The sequence below is a fragment of the Asparagus officinalis genome, chromosome 4 (genome assembly GCF_001876935.1).
Source record: "Asparagus officinalis chromosome 4, Aspof.V1, whole genome shotgun sequence".
Classification (NCBI taxonomy): Eukaryota; Viridiplantae; Streptophyta; class Magnoliopsida; order Asparagales; family Asparagaceae; genus Asparagus; species Asparagus officinalis.
Window position 1 is genome coordinate 11,366,768 of NC_033797.1, and position 16,397 is coordinate 11,383,164.

Below are 16,397 nucleotides of genomic sequence, written 5' to 3' on the forward strand. Positions count from 1 at the left end.
CTTCAAAATTTACCAGTTCTCTAGCCTTGCATGTTTCAAAACAAGATGATTTGAACACGAAGAAAGTGTGAGGATGGGATGATGAAGTAACAGATGAAAATTCTTCTCTGATAATAATACAATCTCACATTTCATCACTTAAGTCATATATATGGTGAAGTAAAGAGCAAATTGCATCGCGGATTAGCTTGTTCTGTAACAAGTTAAATGCTTCTAGGCTAGTCGTCGATGATATATTTGATCTATATGACTGAATTTACGTTCCCATTCCTTTTTCCTTGTCAAATGACTATTTTATAAAAGATATTAAAAAAATATCCTAGCTTATTCCAGCTATTTACTTCTTTGCTAGGCCTGGTGATAGATTTTATCAGGTACCCAACATTTCTCATAGAATATATGCACACTCTACTACGTATCATGTTTTTGTTCACAACTCTATTGGATATCTCATTGGCCTTTCTCTGTGAAGATTCATTGAATCTGAAAGAACCATATTTGTTCTGTGTATATGTGTGATTGCTGAAAAGTGCTACAGGATTTCAACTTAAAAGGAAATAAATGCAGGAAGAAGAATATCTTGCTCACTATTTCTCAACAGGCATAAAACACAAATTGATTTGGTATCTCAGCTCTCCGTATGCACATATTTAATATGAATACAATAGGATTATTTACATCCATGTACCTTCTGGTATATGGCGTAACAATAACACGGGTGGCCCTCCGGTCGATGTTTTTGCATGGATGACCTTGAAATTTTACTAACCTACACCGGTAAGCATGAGTGAACCCTAAGGTAACTGTTACTAGGGTCACCAGTATGACCTCAGCCAGTAACATCAATAGCTATCCACACATATACATGAACCCCAGGGTCACTTGTGAAATTACACCTTATAATAATGTACCAGAATGTAAATAATCCAATACATAAACAATAACAGAGAAGAGCAACATATACAACAACAACAATAACCAAGCCTTTATCCCAAATATTCGGGGTCGGCTACATGAATTCTATTTTTTTTCCATTCCATACTGTTATAAGTCATGAATGTTATAAGTCATCAGAGAAGAGCAACATATCAAACATAAAAATTTGTGGGGGTAACCACCAAGGGAAATTCACAACCTTGTAACTTTTGAGTACAACAAATAAATATCTCAACTGTTAATACAACCTAAGCTCTCTCGGAGAAGCCAGTTTCCAGAACTGCAGAGCCACAAAATAAAAACTCATACAGATCAACCTTCTAACAAAAACCTAACCCCCATCCTCTTCTCTATCCAAATCACTCCCTATAAAGATTCTCAATTACAGTGACGCTGAAATCCCCTCAAAATTGGTATCCACAAAAATAAGTGAACAATACAACACAAATCTTCTTCGTGACATTGTCTCGCACGTGCATCTACCTTTATGAGAAGAAGGCACCAACCTTCTTGGCAAATTCGTCTTCATCATCTTCATCCTCCTGATACGCAGTCTCATCACCATGATACTTATCCTCGTCTTCAGGATATGCATTGTCTTCATCTTCCATGTTCAAGTCTTCACCCCCTATTTCCTTGTATTGAGACTCTCTGTCTTCTTTCTCCTCTTCAATTATTTGAGTTTCAGGGTTTTCAGCGCTATTGTCATTATAGTCACTTTCTTCAGCCTTTCTCCCATTAAGTTCATTCCTATCGCCATTATAGTCCCTTTCTTCAGCGATTCTCCCATTAATTTCATTCTCAGGTGTATTCTGTCGTTTCCTCTTCAAAATATCACTCAATGGCTTGGGCCCTTCGAAAGAAAGTGAATCTTCAGATGCTTGATAGCCGGCTGAAAGGGGTGCATTCATGCTCTTGGCTGCCTGCTCCCGGGAAGTTCCAGAAACCATTGCACCTTTTAACTCTGCCAGACTCTTTGGACCAGCAAAGCTTAAAGGGTTTCCATCATCTCTCCTCTCCGGTCGATATCTAAATCTTCTCCCATTTCCGCTGGATTCCTCATTTGGTGTTCGCTTTATTCTGTCATGGGGCCTCCCCTTGTAGTTTATTTTTCTGGATGGAGATGATCTGCCATGCATTCTCCTTCTATCTCTATCAGAATGTGAGTCAAAAGACTGAATAGGTGGAGACCTTGGAGGAAGTGTAATTCTACCTTGAAATCGAGAGCTAAAGGAACTCAATTGGTCCCGGCCCCTACCAGAAGAACGGCCACGATACCTATCATCAACAAGGTGATCATCTCTATTACGAGTCTCACTATGATGCACAGTGCCGATAGTGGATCTTAGGCCGCTTACTCTCCTCTTTTTCAATAACCGATGACGCAAATCTAGACCCTCGATCTCATCAGGGCTTGACTCTCTGTGCATTGGCCTACGATTGGATATCCTCTCCATTGCCCATTCAGAGGAAACCCTATGATAATCCCGATCATGTTCACCCTTGCCATTGTATTGATCTCTCTGAAAACTGGGAACATGCTCGTAATCAGGTTGCTGGTAGTCAAAATCATTTATAGATTGTTCATTGTGATAATACTCAGAATCCCTTAAGTAGTCCTCTTCATCATCCACAAGAACATCAAAGCCTGGAGAAGACTCGCCCAATAAGTCATCAGCCTCTCTACCATTTGAATAATGACCTTCAGCAGGCTGAAGTGGATGATGACTCGACATAGTTGGACTATTTTCACTGCTGACAGGAGCGATGGTTGGCTGAAATCTGGGACGCTCGTAATCTACTGGGTAAGGTGAAAGACTTCTATTACGAAGCTGACCCTTGACAGGACCTTCAGCTTTCTTAGAAGCATTACACTCTTTGAGGCCCCATGAGATCATTTGTGAAGTTCCAGTAAGAGATGGGGAAACCTTTGCTGCCTGCTGGACAACATTGTTCCCAACAAGATGAGACCCATTTGTCAATTGATGTGGATCACTATTGGCAGCTTGATGAGGTCCATTTGTCGACTGATCTGTGACACGGTTGCTTGCTGGATGAGGTCCATGCATGAAAGAGCACATATCCCCTTTTAAGCACTGCCCCCTCTGGAAAAATATGCAGGGAACACTTTGCTTATTTGTGTTATAAGCACCAGGAACATTGACCACAGCCTGCAAGGAAGATGGTAATGATCCTGGAGGCGCAGGAATTCCATATAGACCATCAAGCGGCTGAAGGAAATAGAAGATAGATCAGTTATTGGCATGAAATATGACCAACAACAAAATCATACAGCACCAAGGTTTTAAATATCGCCCGACATGTCGGACATGTCGGCCGACATATCGGTTTGAGGAAAAAAATATCGGTTTAAGCATGATCACCAAGGAATTCCATATATTTATGCTACTCTATAATGACCAAGGAAAGTGTACATGATGAGGACAAAAATATTTTCTTTGTAAACAACAAATATCATCTCACCTACACCCTCTCTATGTACAAATTTGACTGTTTATTTTAAGTAGGAGGAAAGGTGTCACACCTCAAGACTGCGAGCACGTTGGTGCATTGTAAGCCATGGGACCCACTGAGTGTAGCGCGTTGTTTAGCTCAAACCACTGTCAAAATTGACTAGTTGATTCTACACTTGAACCCCATGCTTATCTATTTAAACACTCTAATTCTTTTGTGGAATCCCGATGTGGGACTAAAGATAGGGATATCAAAAGGAATCTAATAAGTGTAATTTCTTCTTTCTGTGCTGAGAGCACATTCTAAAGCATCAATGTTTTTGATAAGTATCTAATGGACACAAAAGGAGATCAACAAGAATAGGGCCACCATGCATATACTTTAAAGTGGAGTAAAGAATATTCACTAATATGTCCAGGAAAGCTAAAATTTCTAACATAAGCACCGGATAAACAAGTTGAAATTATCCACACATACATATGAAATCCAAAAGAATACATATATCAAGAGCTCACAAAACAGTGTACAGTTATGTTTCTGCATTGCACAATACAAATTCGTTTAAGATAGCAAAAAAATAACTCACCGGATGCCGAAATGCACATTTTGGATTCAGGCAGTTGCCATTCAACCAGTACCAGCAATCCCTGGGATTAACCCTAGCACCTTCGCTATGACGAAACTCGCATTCATTTCCCTGAGCAAGGACAAATATGTTAGATTAGTTACACCACCATGCAGAACATTTAACAAAATACACATGAATATAGATGATTAGCCTTGTCAACTTGAAGTTTAGATCATATTTGGTTAGTAACAAATTACAATCACTTTTACAGTAAAACTTCCATTTAATGGTGTTAAATATCTTTTATGCATACATCCATACTCACCTAGTCTTTCAGCTCAACATATATAATATTACGACAAAATGGTCTCATGTTAATTCCACAAGCAAACCACCCTGTAAGCAAATATAGCTGGGATCTTAAATGAGGCCTGAATCATACTGTAGATCACTAACATCTACTGGATAACAAATACTAAACTACCGCAAACCATATCATGACATAGCATGACTAGCGATAGTCAAACATTTCTCTGGCTAGCTCGCCAGACTTAGCTGAAAGTACGATTCCCTATGACTATAAATAACAAGAAAAACATGATCCCCTATAACTATAAACAACAAGAAAAACATGATAGACAAGCCAGGACAGTGCATGTGATAACAGTGATAGCTTAGTTTTTAACCTACCCCTAAAAGTTGCTTAACGGATACTGATCTTACATGGAAGGCACGATGAGGTTGTTGGCAACATACATAAGCACATAACAAGAATGTACAGTGGTGCCAAGGAGAGCAGAGCACAGAATAAATAAAGGAAAATTCTGTCAATAGATAGATTATGTATTCCTCAAATTACTGGCCATATACATCGTTTTACTGATCTCAGGATTCTCAACATGTCAGTGTAGGCTGTCTAAAAATCACAATAGATAGTTGATCCCCCATCAAACACCGACGATGGAAGTTACAACTTGACGACTTCCAGAAGGCTACAATTTGAGGACTTTCACGTAGAAGGCTACAATCTGACGACCTTCACGATAACTGATGAAAGCTCTAATTCAACAGCCTTCACAATCAACATCGGGAGTTACAATCTGACGACTCTCATATTTTCAAAGAGCCAAGAAGAAGATTACAAGAGGACGATCTGTGCAAAGCTCTAGCAAAAGAGACTACAAATTGACGGTCTCTTCATATTAGAATGCAGATATCTCTCAAACCGTAAGGAATTTGGCGAAACGGAGGAAGCGGACCGAAGCCTTTGGCTTGGTTCGGATGGCCCCGTCTCGTCGAGATAGCCGATTTTCATATATAATTTGTCTAATTCCGACTTACGGTTTGAAAGTTATGACCTTTTCTTCGCAGCAAATTATGTTCTGAGGTCCGTCTGCAAGACTGGACTTCATCAGAACATTGGACTTAGCCTGAAGCTCGCCAAGCCCGCCTAAGGTTCGCCTCTGCATTACAGAGTCAAAGCGCACAGGTCGAACCAGCGTTATAACCTCAAAATGCAGAGTTAATCTCTAAAACAGCACGAACTGTGCGTTTTCAGGCTTAACTCTGCGTTTTCAACATCAAAACGCAGAGTTAATCTCTAAAACAGCACGAACTGTGCGTTTTCAGCCTAGAACAGGCTTAACTCTGCGTTTTCAATATCAAAACGCAGAGTTAATCTCTAAAACAGCACGAACTGTGCGTTTTTAGCCTAGAACACAGAACCGTTTTCTCCCCAAGATTTTAGGGGATCACTACCCTATCATGGAGAGATTTATGGGGAGCAGTTAGACCCCATTAAACCCTCATTAAGGAGATATTTAAGGGGGCGGTTATACCCTTAACCCCCTATAAATACCTCAAAACTCAACTGAGTTCGGATCCTCTTTTTTTTGGAGGTTTTTGGCTGACTTTTTGGGGATCCTTGATCGAGCATCTTGCCGCGTTCTGCAGCAACAAGGAGTTTTGGAGACCAGCAACAGGAGCTTCTTCCTTGGCTTATTAACCGAACTTTCGGTTCAAATCAACTCTTTTTCAAGAGTTCAAACTCGTTCAGAGTTATCAACTCGATCAGAGTTCAAAACTTGCTCTGCAAGTTCTTCTAAAAACTCGTTCAGAGTTATCAACTCGTTACGAGTTATTTTCAAACTTGCCACGCAAGTTCTCCACAGCGTCAAACCGTGAGGAGAAGACATCGTTCCAGTGAATCAAGACGTTCGGATAGTCAACGGAAAGCAAACTCGACGCGAGCATTCGAGGGAGGCACTCCATCGCCACCATGAAGAACCCAGAATTAAACAAAAGGGAGAATCAAATTTATTCTCCTCTCTTTTGTAATCGGAATCCAAATTGTAATTGATTTTGAGAGGAATACAAGTCAAATTTTTCTTTCATTGTCTTTCTACCGCAAATTTCCAACAAACAAAAGATGGCGACTCTGCTGGGGACTAGCTTCTCTGACGAAAAAGTGGTGGCGCAATCCGACGTTCATCTCATTGGAACGACCGTTGAAACTCTGATCATCGAGTTCGATCAAGCCAAGTTTGAGAAGGCCCTCTCCTCCGGATCCTTTAGCCCCAAGGCTATGCGCAAGATCCACAAAGTTTCCGAGGAGACTAAAGCTCCAGTTGTGGCCAACTCATCTAAAGACTATCTCCCATGGGGGTTGCACTGTTCATACAGTCCCCTCCCTAAAGGAGAAGTCTCGACTTTGGCACGACTCCAGAGCCGATCCTCCAATCAACGCGAACTCCGCGTTTGCGAGCCTCAACATGAGCTCTGCATAGGCCAAGCTAGACGCAACCCTCAGGGGTGCGTTTCCCAGATAGAACGCAGCCTTCAGAGGCGCGTTCCAACATCAGAACGCAGACCTCAAAACTGCGTTGATCTGGCTGAACGCAACTCTCAGGAGTGCGTCCCAGAACTAAAACGCAACTCTCAGGAGTGCGTTCCAAAATTTAAACGCAGACATCAAACCTGCGTTGATCTGGCTGAACGCAACTCTCAAGAGTGCGTCCCAGAACCAAAACGCAACTCTCAGGAGTGCGTTTCACAAACTGAACGCAACTCTCAGGAGTGCGTTTCTGAATCCGAACGCAGATCGCAGGACTGCGTTTCACTAGCAAAACGCAGACTTTGGTCTTGCGTTAATCAAGCTAAACACGACCATCGTGTTTCTTCTCTTAACACGATGTGATTCGTCGTGTTCAAAATGATCAACATGGATTTAAAATTCATGTTTACCAAAAACCAGTCCCATCCTTTAACGGACAGGGGGTTCCATCTCTACCCTCACGCTCTGTGAGAGGTGCCAAGGAGACTAAAGCTCCAAAGGTTGCTCCTATGCCAAAGGAAACCCTCTCCTTTAGCCGCCGAGATTACTCGAGCAGCCCCACCTCTAAAGGAGTGGACTCAGTTTATGCCAAACGCAGCCCTCAGTGGTGTGTTGTGCAATCAAAATGCAGCCTTCAAAACTGCGTTGATTTGGCAGAACGCAACTCTCAGGAGTGCGTTTCAGAACCAAAACGCAACTCTCAGGAGTGCGTTCAAGATCCAAAACGCAGACTTACAAACTGCGTTAACCAACAAAAACGCAACCGGCAAAGGTGCGTTTCATCAACAAAACGCAGACTTCGGTCTAGCGTTAGTAAAACAGAACACGACCCTCGTGTTTCTTCTTCAGAACACGATGCGATTCGTCGTGTTCAAAAAGATCAACGTGGACTCAAGATCCATGTTCACCAGGAGCCAGTCTCATCCTTTAATGGACAGGGGGTTCCATCTCTACCCTCACGCTCTGTGAGAGGTTCATCCCAAGTCTCTGACTTGCGGGAATTGCTGTCAATGTTCAACCGACCGACGAATGTCGTTTTGCTCAATAATCGACGACATCATCACAGGAAGAAGACTTTAGAGGTTAAATACCTTGGAGTCACTTCTAACATGGTTGGTAGATGGAGATCATCAACCCTTAGTTCTGACGAGTCAGAGACAGATCATTCTCCAAGCGTCAGAGAAATCGCTAACGAGTTTGAAGGAGTCTACCAACGCACTCGAACGCGAACAGGAGCTATTCCCCCTGTCAACTATCGGAGTTTAGCCAGAGGAACTAATTCCGATGACAAACACTCAGCCATTGCAGAGTCCCAGTCATCAAGCTCTTTTGTTGAACATAAGAGCTTCGCTTATATGACGAGAAACCATGAAGATCTCGCGAAGAGACTTGATGAACAGGAGGCCATGCTCAAATCTCAGCAGGAGGCCATCAATGAACTCATGGCCATGTTGACTCAAATCGTCGCAGACAAGGCCAAATCTCAGGAGACAGATTCGCCGCTTAGGCAAGAATCTTCCCGGAGAGGAAAAGCGTCTTCATCCCAACCTCACACAAGCAAAGGGAAGGGAAAAGTGGTTGATGATACAGCTTCTGACCAAGAAGCCCACAAACTGGAATCTTCCTCTGATGGAGGAAGAGAGACTGAGAACGAGCAGAATCTTCAGTCTGCCAAAATGAAAGAATTGGAAGCCCGCCTTAAAGCAATTGCTAGCAGAAGCGACCTCCAAGATGAGGGAGTTATCAGACACTATCCTGCCGAATGGGATGTAGCCCCTTATCCTCCAAAGTTCGATGTCCCGACGCTACAAACTTTTGACGGCACGGGATCACCGAACCAACATATTTATCATTTCAAGTCACAGACTGGAAATGTAATATCAAACGATGCCATACTGGCTCGATTGTTCATTGGCACCCTCAAGGGAATTGCCTTTGAATGGTTGAGGAAACTGCCTGCGGGCTGTATCCAAAAATGGGCGGATATAGAGAGACTCTTCCTGTCAAGATTCTTTGAAGAGGATACAGAAGTCTCCATCCATACCCTTCTTGCTACTAAGCAGAAGAAGAGGGAATCAGTCAAAGCCTATGTCTAAAGGTTCCGATCCATGGCTCTCCGGTGTTCGTCAGGTATGACACAATCTACCTTAGTAGAGACCTGTCGACACAATTTGCAAACCGACCTCCTAGCCCGAATAGGAGTTGCAGAATGCCGTTCTTGGAGACAACTAATCTCTCAAGGTGAGCAGGCTCAAAAAATCATTGTCAGGATCAAAGCTGAAGAACAAAATAGGCAGGATCAGCCCGAGCAATCAGACCAAGCCCAATCTTCTCCTGAGCAACAGGACCAGGCTCACTCTTCCTAATCAGAAGGGAAAGATACTACGGCCACTGAAGTCAATCCTCTTCAGTAGGATGGCGGGTCCAACAACTATCATGTTAACAGTTACCTCTGATAGTCAAACTCATCAGATAATGGTCTACCTGGTGATGTGATTCTATTCCGACTTCATGGATAGTGCCCCACTAGGTGATGTGCCTTGTCTACCTCTTTTTTATTCCCCTGCTAAGTCTTCATCAAGACTGGGGGTTGGTTACTTGGAATCCACTGGATTAAGAGTAACGAATCTTTCACATCGTCGAGTTAACATTACACTTCTGACGATCATCATCCCCACAGAGTATGCATTCAGTTTGCATCACTCCAAATTCTTGTCACGTTAACAATACACCTCTGACAAAATCAACTTATCGACTCTTTCCAATAGAGCGATAAGTTCTCAAAATTGCTTCCATAGCAATATCTTTCTTGTCACGTTAACACTACACCTCTGACAAAATCAACTTATCGACTCTTTCCAATAGAGCGATAAGTTCTCAAAATTGCTTCCATAGCAATATCTTTCTTGTCACGTTAACACTACACCTCTGACAAAAATCCACTTATCGACTCTCTCCAATAGAGCGATAAGTTCTCAAAATTGCTTCCATAGCAATATCTTTCTTGTCACGTTAACACTACACCTCTGACAAAAATCCACTTATCGACTCTCTCCAATAGAGCGATAAGTTCTCAAAATTGCTTCCATAGCAATATCTTTCTTGTCACGTTAACACTACACCTCTGACAAAATCCGCTTATCGACTCTCTTCAATGGAGCGATAGGTCCACAAACTCGTCAAGTTAACACCACACCTCTGACGACCAAATCAACTTATCGACTCTCTTCAATAGAGCGATAGGTCCATAAAATACTGTTATGTTAACATAACACCTCTAACAGTCAACCCCCCAATGAACTTGTTAATTCTTTCGGTGTTTCAAGCTACACAGGAAGAAATGACACCAAAAATCCATGCCTTCACGCATGGGGGACTTTATCTCGATCCCTAATTAGAGATAAGTCTGCATCTAACACATGCTGCCGGGTAGCCTATTCCCGCAATAATAGCAAAGCCTACGTATTCAATATCGTAGCAGGTCGTTATTAATAACGCCAAAATCCATGCCTTACACGCATGGGGAATTTTATCCTGAATCCTAAGTAGGGATAAGTCAATGTCTAACACACGTTGCCGGTTAGTCTTTTACCGTGAAAAGGACATCAAAATCCATGCCTCACACGCATGGGGGATTTTATCTCGATCCCTAAATAGAGATAAGTCAATGTCTAATACACGTTGCCGTTTAGTCTTTTACCGTGAAAAGGACATCAAAATTCATGCCTCACATGCATAGGGGACTTTATCTCGATCCCTAATTAGAGATAAGCCTACGCCTAACACGCGTTGCCGGTTAGTCTTTTCCCGGTAAAATGACAGTCTATGTATTCAAAATCATAGCATCAAGACTAAGAGAGTTCATTCTCTTAGCACAACGTTACATGTGAAACGGACCTAGATAATTCACATGCTAGCCCGACTCAAACGGTAGTCGGTAAAGGCTTATCAAATCCGTTGATGGCTGAGGGTTTGCCAAAAATCCTACGCACACTTGCAGGCCTATCAGCTTAATAGATGTGAGTCGAGACTTAAAACAGATGCGCCAAAGACAAGTCTCAAAGACTTAGTCAAAAATGCACGGAAGCCACTTCCATGTCTTAAGTCAAAACGTTGAGGTCAGACCCGCGATGCAAAAACCGAACGCCGAGGTCACACCCGCATTCCAAATTCAACATGCAAGGGTGAAACCCGCATCTCAAGTTCAAAATGCAGGGTCCACCCCCACATTCCAGAAGCAGGATTATGGCGCATACCTTCACACAGGTCCTACATGGAAAATCCCTTCAACCAAGCTGCCTTCGAAGCGGGTGCAGAAAATAACTCCTTTGTGACAAGGAATCAACAGCTCCAAGATCAGAATTGAGATCCAAAGTATTCCGAAAATTCGTCCCAGTCAACCGCGAACTTTCAAAAACTTTGGAGGGGGTTCTGTAGGCTGTCTAGAAATCACAATAGATAGTTGATCCCCCATCAAACACCGACGATGGAAGTTACAACTTGACGACTTCCAGAAGGCTACAATTTGAGGACTTTCACGTAGAAGGCTACAATCTGACGACCTTCACGACAACTGATGAAAGCTCTAATTCAACAGCCTTCACAATCAACATCGGGAGTTACAATCTGACGACTCTCATATTATCAAGAGCTAAATGTAAGGATTACAATCTGACGATCCTCACAAAAGTTCAAAAAAAAAAAAGATTATAATTGACAATCTCTTCAACGCGAAGGTCGCGTTTGACCATTTCAAATCCTTGAAACGGTCCTCCACTTAATAGGGCAACTAACCTCCATCATGGAGCTAATTAAGGGGATAGTTATACGATGGCTCCGTCTCGTCGAGATAGCCGATTTTCATATATAATTCGTCTAATTCCGACTTACGGTTTGAAAGTTATGACCTGTTCTTCGCAGCAAATTATGTTCTGAGGTCCGTCTGCAAGACTGGACTTCATCAGAACATTGGACTTAGCCTGAAGCTCGCCAAGCCCGCCTAAGGTTCGCCTCTGCATTACAGAGTCAAAGCGCACAGGTCGAACCAGCGTTATAACCTCAAAATGCAGAGTTAATCTCTAAAACAGCACGAACTGTGCGTTTTCAGGCTTAACTCTGCGTTTTCAACATCAAAACGCAGAGTTAATCTCTAAAACAGCACGAACTGTGCGTTTTCAGCCTAGAACAGGCTTAACTCTGCGTTTTCAATATCAAAACGCAGAGTTAATCTCTTAAACAGCACGAACTGTGCGTTTTCAGCCTTTAAACAGGCTCAACTTTCAAAACGCACACGTAACGTGCGTTCTTCGACAGACTCGACTGCATCCCAAACTCTGAACGCAGAGTTGATCCTCAACGCACCAGTGACCTGTGCGTTTCCAATTTCAGAACGCATGCGGCCTGTGCGTCTCAAATCTCCAACAGAGATTTAACTCTGCGTCCTAAGCCTTGGACGCAGAGTTAAAGCCCAAACGTGGCATGTGCGCCTGTGTTGCTTGAACTGCTGAACGCAGAGTTCAGCTCTGCGTTCTAACGCCCTAGCACAGAGAATCTGCCTGTGCGTTCAGCCACCAAGATAGGCCCAACTCTGCGTTTTTAGTCTAAAAACGCAGAGTTCGGGCCCTGAACGCTATTTTTCAGCGTTTCACTCGTTCAAAGCACGTAATGAACAGTTCCAGGAACTGTTTTTCCCCACGATTTGAGGGATTTTCGCCCCACTTAAGAGCGGATTAAGGGGGTAGTTACCGCCCTTAATCCCCTATAAATACCAGAAACTCAATTGAGTTAAGGGATCGAATTTTCTCTGATCAACAAAGGGATATTCGGTCAAAAGGCTAGCACATTTGGGCTCTTGGATTCTTCTTTTTGGGAGCAAGGGGGAGATCGACGTTCATCCTCAGCAACGATCGACCACAGGAGCATTCCCTTGGCTTATAACCGACTTTCGGTTCAAATCAACTCTTTTTCAAGAGTTCAAAACTTGCTCTGCAAGTTCTTCTAAAAACTCGTTCAGAGTTATCAACTCGTTAAGAGTTATTTTCAAACTTGCCACGCAAGTTCTCCACAGCGTCAAACCGTGAGGAGAAGATATCGTTCCAGTGAATCAAGACGTTCGGATAGTCAACAGAGAGCAAACTCGACGCGAGCATTCGAGGGAGGCACTCCATCGCCACCGTGAAGAACCCAGAATTAAACAAATGGAAGAATCAAATTCATTCTCCTCTCTTTTGTAATCGGAATCCAAATTGTAATTGATTTTGAGAGGAATACAAGTCAAATTTTTCTTTCATTGTCTTTCTACTGCAAATTTCCAACAAACAGCCAGACTAAAAACCTATTTACATCAACAAAAATTGCCACATTTTTTACTTCATAAGGACTAAACTGAGGCCTAATGAATACTGAGTAAACCGTGTAAAAGCACCCTAGTCAAGCCATTGTTATCAATCTTATAAGACTAGTGATTGTTGGTTTGACTCTTTATAATCAGCGTATTCAAATAAATGTAAACTTACTTATCTGGAACAGTGCAAACCTACTAAACTTCACATGACTTATCCACATCCAATTGTATTCACTTAATGGATGTGAATTGGAGATCATTTTTCCTTATTTCCCAAAACCGGATGTTTGATAGAGATACCTGATCTGTTACCTATTGATGTTAGCTTTCTAACTAAGACAATCCTCTTGTACGTTTTAATCTACAACACCTTAATAAGGTAAGATTTTCCAGTTAAAAAGAGAAGTGCAACATATCTAATTCTGTCTACCATATTCTGGCTTCATACTTCTTGCATATTCATTAATTTGCCAATGGGAGCGTGTCTACAACCAGAGAAGAGGGTTGACATGGGCTAAGCTATCAATTGGCAAGGTCCGAAAGACAATGGGTTTATAAGTGCAGTTCCAAAAACTTCAATACAATATCTTCAAAAGAAGGAACAACTTTAGCATAGACTGACAACCAGCTAGAGCTGATATAAAGTTGAATTTGTTGAGTGTAGGAATCCTCTTGGTTAGGCCATGTACATGGGCGATCAGGGTCTTTAAATCACTATAATTTATTTGAAGGTTGCTTAGAAATAAGAACATATAGTGAGTACACCAACAAGTTTGTTGAATACTACTATCACTGAACATACAAAGCCCATACAATCACTTGGCATAAGCAAGAGGATAAGATGGATGCTAATCGGTTTATCTTGTGCCAAAGGAGTTTCACGTATTTTGGTAAGAAACATAGATACAAGTAGCAGCGTGACTACAAGACATTTGTAGATAAACAAGGATCCAGTGACAACCCACTAGGGATTCTAGGCTTTCCCCCCATAAGATGTACCTAGTACCTACTATTAAGTTGAGCAATGGTGGTGACGATTTTCTGAAAATGAGAAGGATGAAGGATTCATGTTAACTTATTTATGTAAGGAAAATGTCATACAGTGAGCATGGGAATATTTATGTACGGAAGGGTTAATATCATATTTCTATGGATTTGAAAGGACTTTAACTTTTGGCAAGGGTTTCATCAAGGAATATTTATATCCTCAGAAAAATGTTCGATGCACCTTGGAAGATAACATTCCACTTGTTGCGTTTTTACATACAAAGGAAAATATTTAGTGTTTAAGAAAATTTGAGGGTATAGAATAGCATGAACGCGTATGTCACAGAAGTAGTTAATGATACTTAATACTCTTCTGGACAAGAAAGATGTCCGGGGAACCTTGGCTAGCTGGAATTAATGATCCAAAAATCTAATTCTTTTTTTGGTTCTCATATGACCCATATGGATTTAGGCATGAAAAGGTCATAAAAGTAAATCAACTGACCAATGAGCAACCAGATATGGTTGATTACACATCAAAAGTCTAGATTTAGACATAAGCCGGCCACTTGTCGGAAATTTCACAATTTCAAGTTCGAGTTGCTATTCTCTCATATGGAAATGAATCAGCTTTATGGTAACAGTATAAAATTGCCTTTGATACCATTATCTACACAGAGATAGCTATTTGCAGTGAATAATAACCAACAGATCATACACCAATTCATTGTCTTTCTCTAAAAAGAACTTTTTTAAGCCATCAAACATTACTTATTCTAATACTGACTGATAATTGATTTAAGAATAATTCACTTTTTGACTTAAAAATCCAAATTATTTAACCAAAACCATTCACCCAAAACCCTAGAAGATCAATCACAAAACAACTCAATCAATTTCAGCAGCTGCCACGAATAATTTCAGATCCGATACCGCGACAAAACTAAACCCCAACAAACAAAGCACAAAATAAACAGCGAAAAGAAATTTTCTTTTAAAGCACCTTTTTGCAAGTGAACGGAGAAGCGAGGAAGTAGATGCAATCCGTGTTTTTCTTCAGCGCCTCCTCCTCCGCCGTCGACGGGCGATTCGCCTCCATCATCTATCGATCGCAAATCAAGACGGTGGGTCTCAAATTAGGGCAAAAATAGAGGAGGAGGAGGGAGAACTGGAGAGGGCTGGATAAGGAAATTGAGGTTTTTGAGGGGTTCTATTTGATGATTTTGTAGCTGGGTTTCGATCGGTGTTTCGACCTTGGTAGTCATTATATTGAGTAGTCGAGGGGTGTTTTTGTAACTGTGTGATCGTCTGGCTACGAGGGGAGGTGGGGATATGGGATTGGACGGATGAGATTGATTGTACTGTGATCTCCCACCGTTGGCTTGACTAAATGAGCCCTAACTACACAAATGCTATGCTCTCAAATTAGGGGCTGTCCGGCTTGATATGTAAAGTAAACACCATAACTAGATTCATATTTCACTTGTTTGTTTGGTTTGGAATATTTTAAGGCTAAATACTCATATTGGTATTTTAATTTCACCCTATTTTCTAACAAGGTATTTTAAATAGGCAAATCCGTTTTAAGACATTTTAATTGATCAAACTAACCAATAAGGCATGGTTTCTCGTCGGCGGGCAAATTTCCGACGAGATCTCGTCACGTGCATGGCACATGATGTCTCAAAACTTGTTTTTAGCAGCGGCGACGGCAACAATCTCGTCAATCTACGTATAACACTTGAAGAAAGTATTAGTAAAAGATCTTAGACCACTTCTAATAGATATGGCACCAAAGGAGTTAAAGCTTATTAAACTAATCAATATATAATCAACAACTTAGTGGAGGCATCATAGCAAGAACGCACACTCGCTCTTGAGACCGAGTCTTTTGCTTCTCGTTTCATCCTCTGCACGAACCAAGGGCTCTCCCTTCCTCCCTCCAAACAACCAAAAAACTCTCCCAGCCCATCATTCCCCCTTCAAATAACCCCATGAATCCCCACAACAAACTCCACACTCTCTCCCTCATTCCTTCTCGCAGTATCTAACACCAACAAGATCAAATCAATGGCCAACACCAAGGTCGCTGTCACCGCCGCCCTCCTCATCGTCGCCCTGATTGCAGTATCGATCCCCGCAACCACCGCCTTCAACTGCTTCAACGACTGCGTTGAGCGTTGCTCCAATGGCAAGAATGAGGACAGCTGTAATGCGATGTGCAAGACCGCTTGCATCCCAGCAGGCGCTGCAGA

The 16,397-nt window shown here is 41.9% G+C and overlaps 1 protein-coding gene across 1 annotated transcript; it reads right to left on the minus strand.

The window, feature by feature from the left end:
- On the minus strand, positions 1,102–15,395 carry LOC109836612 (zinc finger CCCH domain-containing protein 32). Its single transcript, XM_020404572.1, has 3 exons — positions 15,146–15,395; positions 3,998–4,108; positions 1,102–3,167 (listed from the first exon to the last, which is right to left on the minus strand). The coding sequence occupies exons 1-3, from the start codon at positions 15,242–15,244 to the stop codon at positions 1,422–1,424; spliced, it is 1,956 nt and encodes a 651-aa protein (XP_020260161.1). The 5' UTR covers positions 15,245–15,395; the 3' UTR covers positions 1,102–1,421.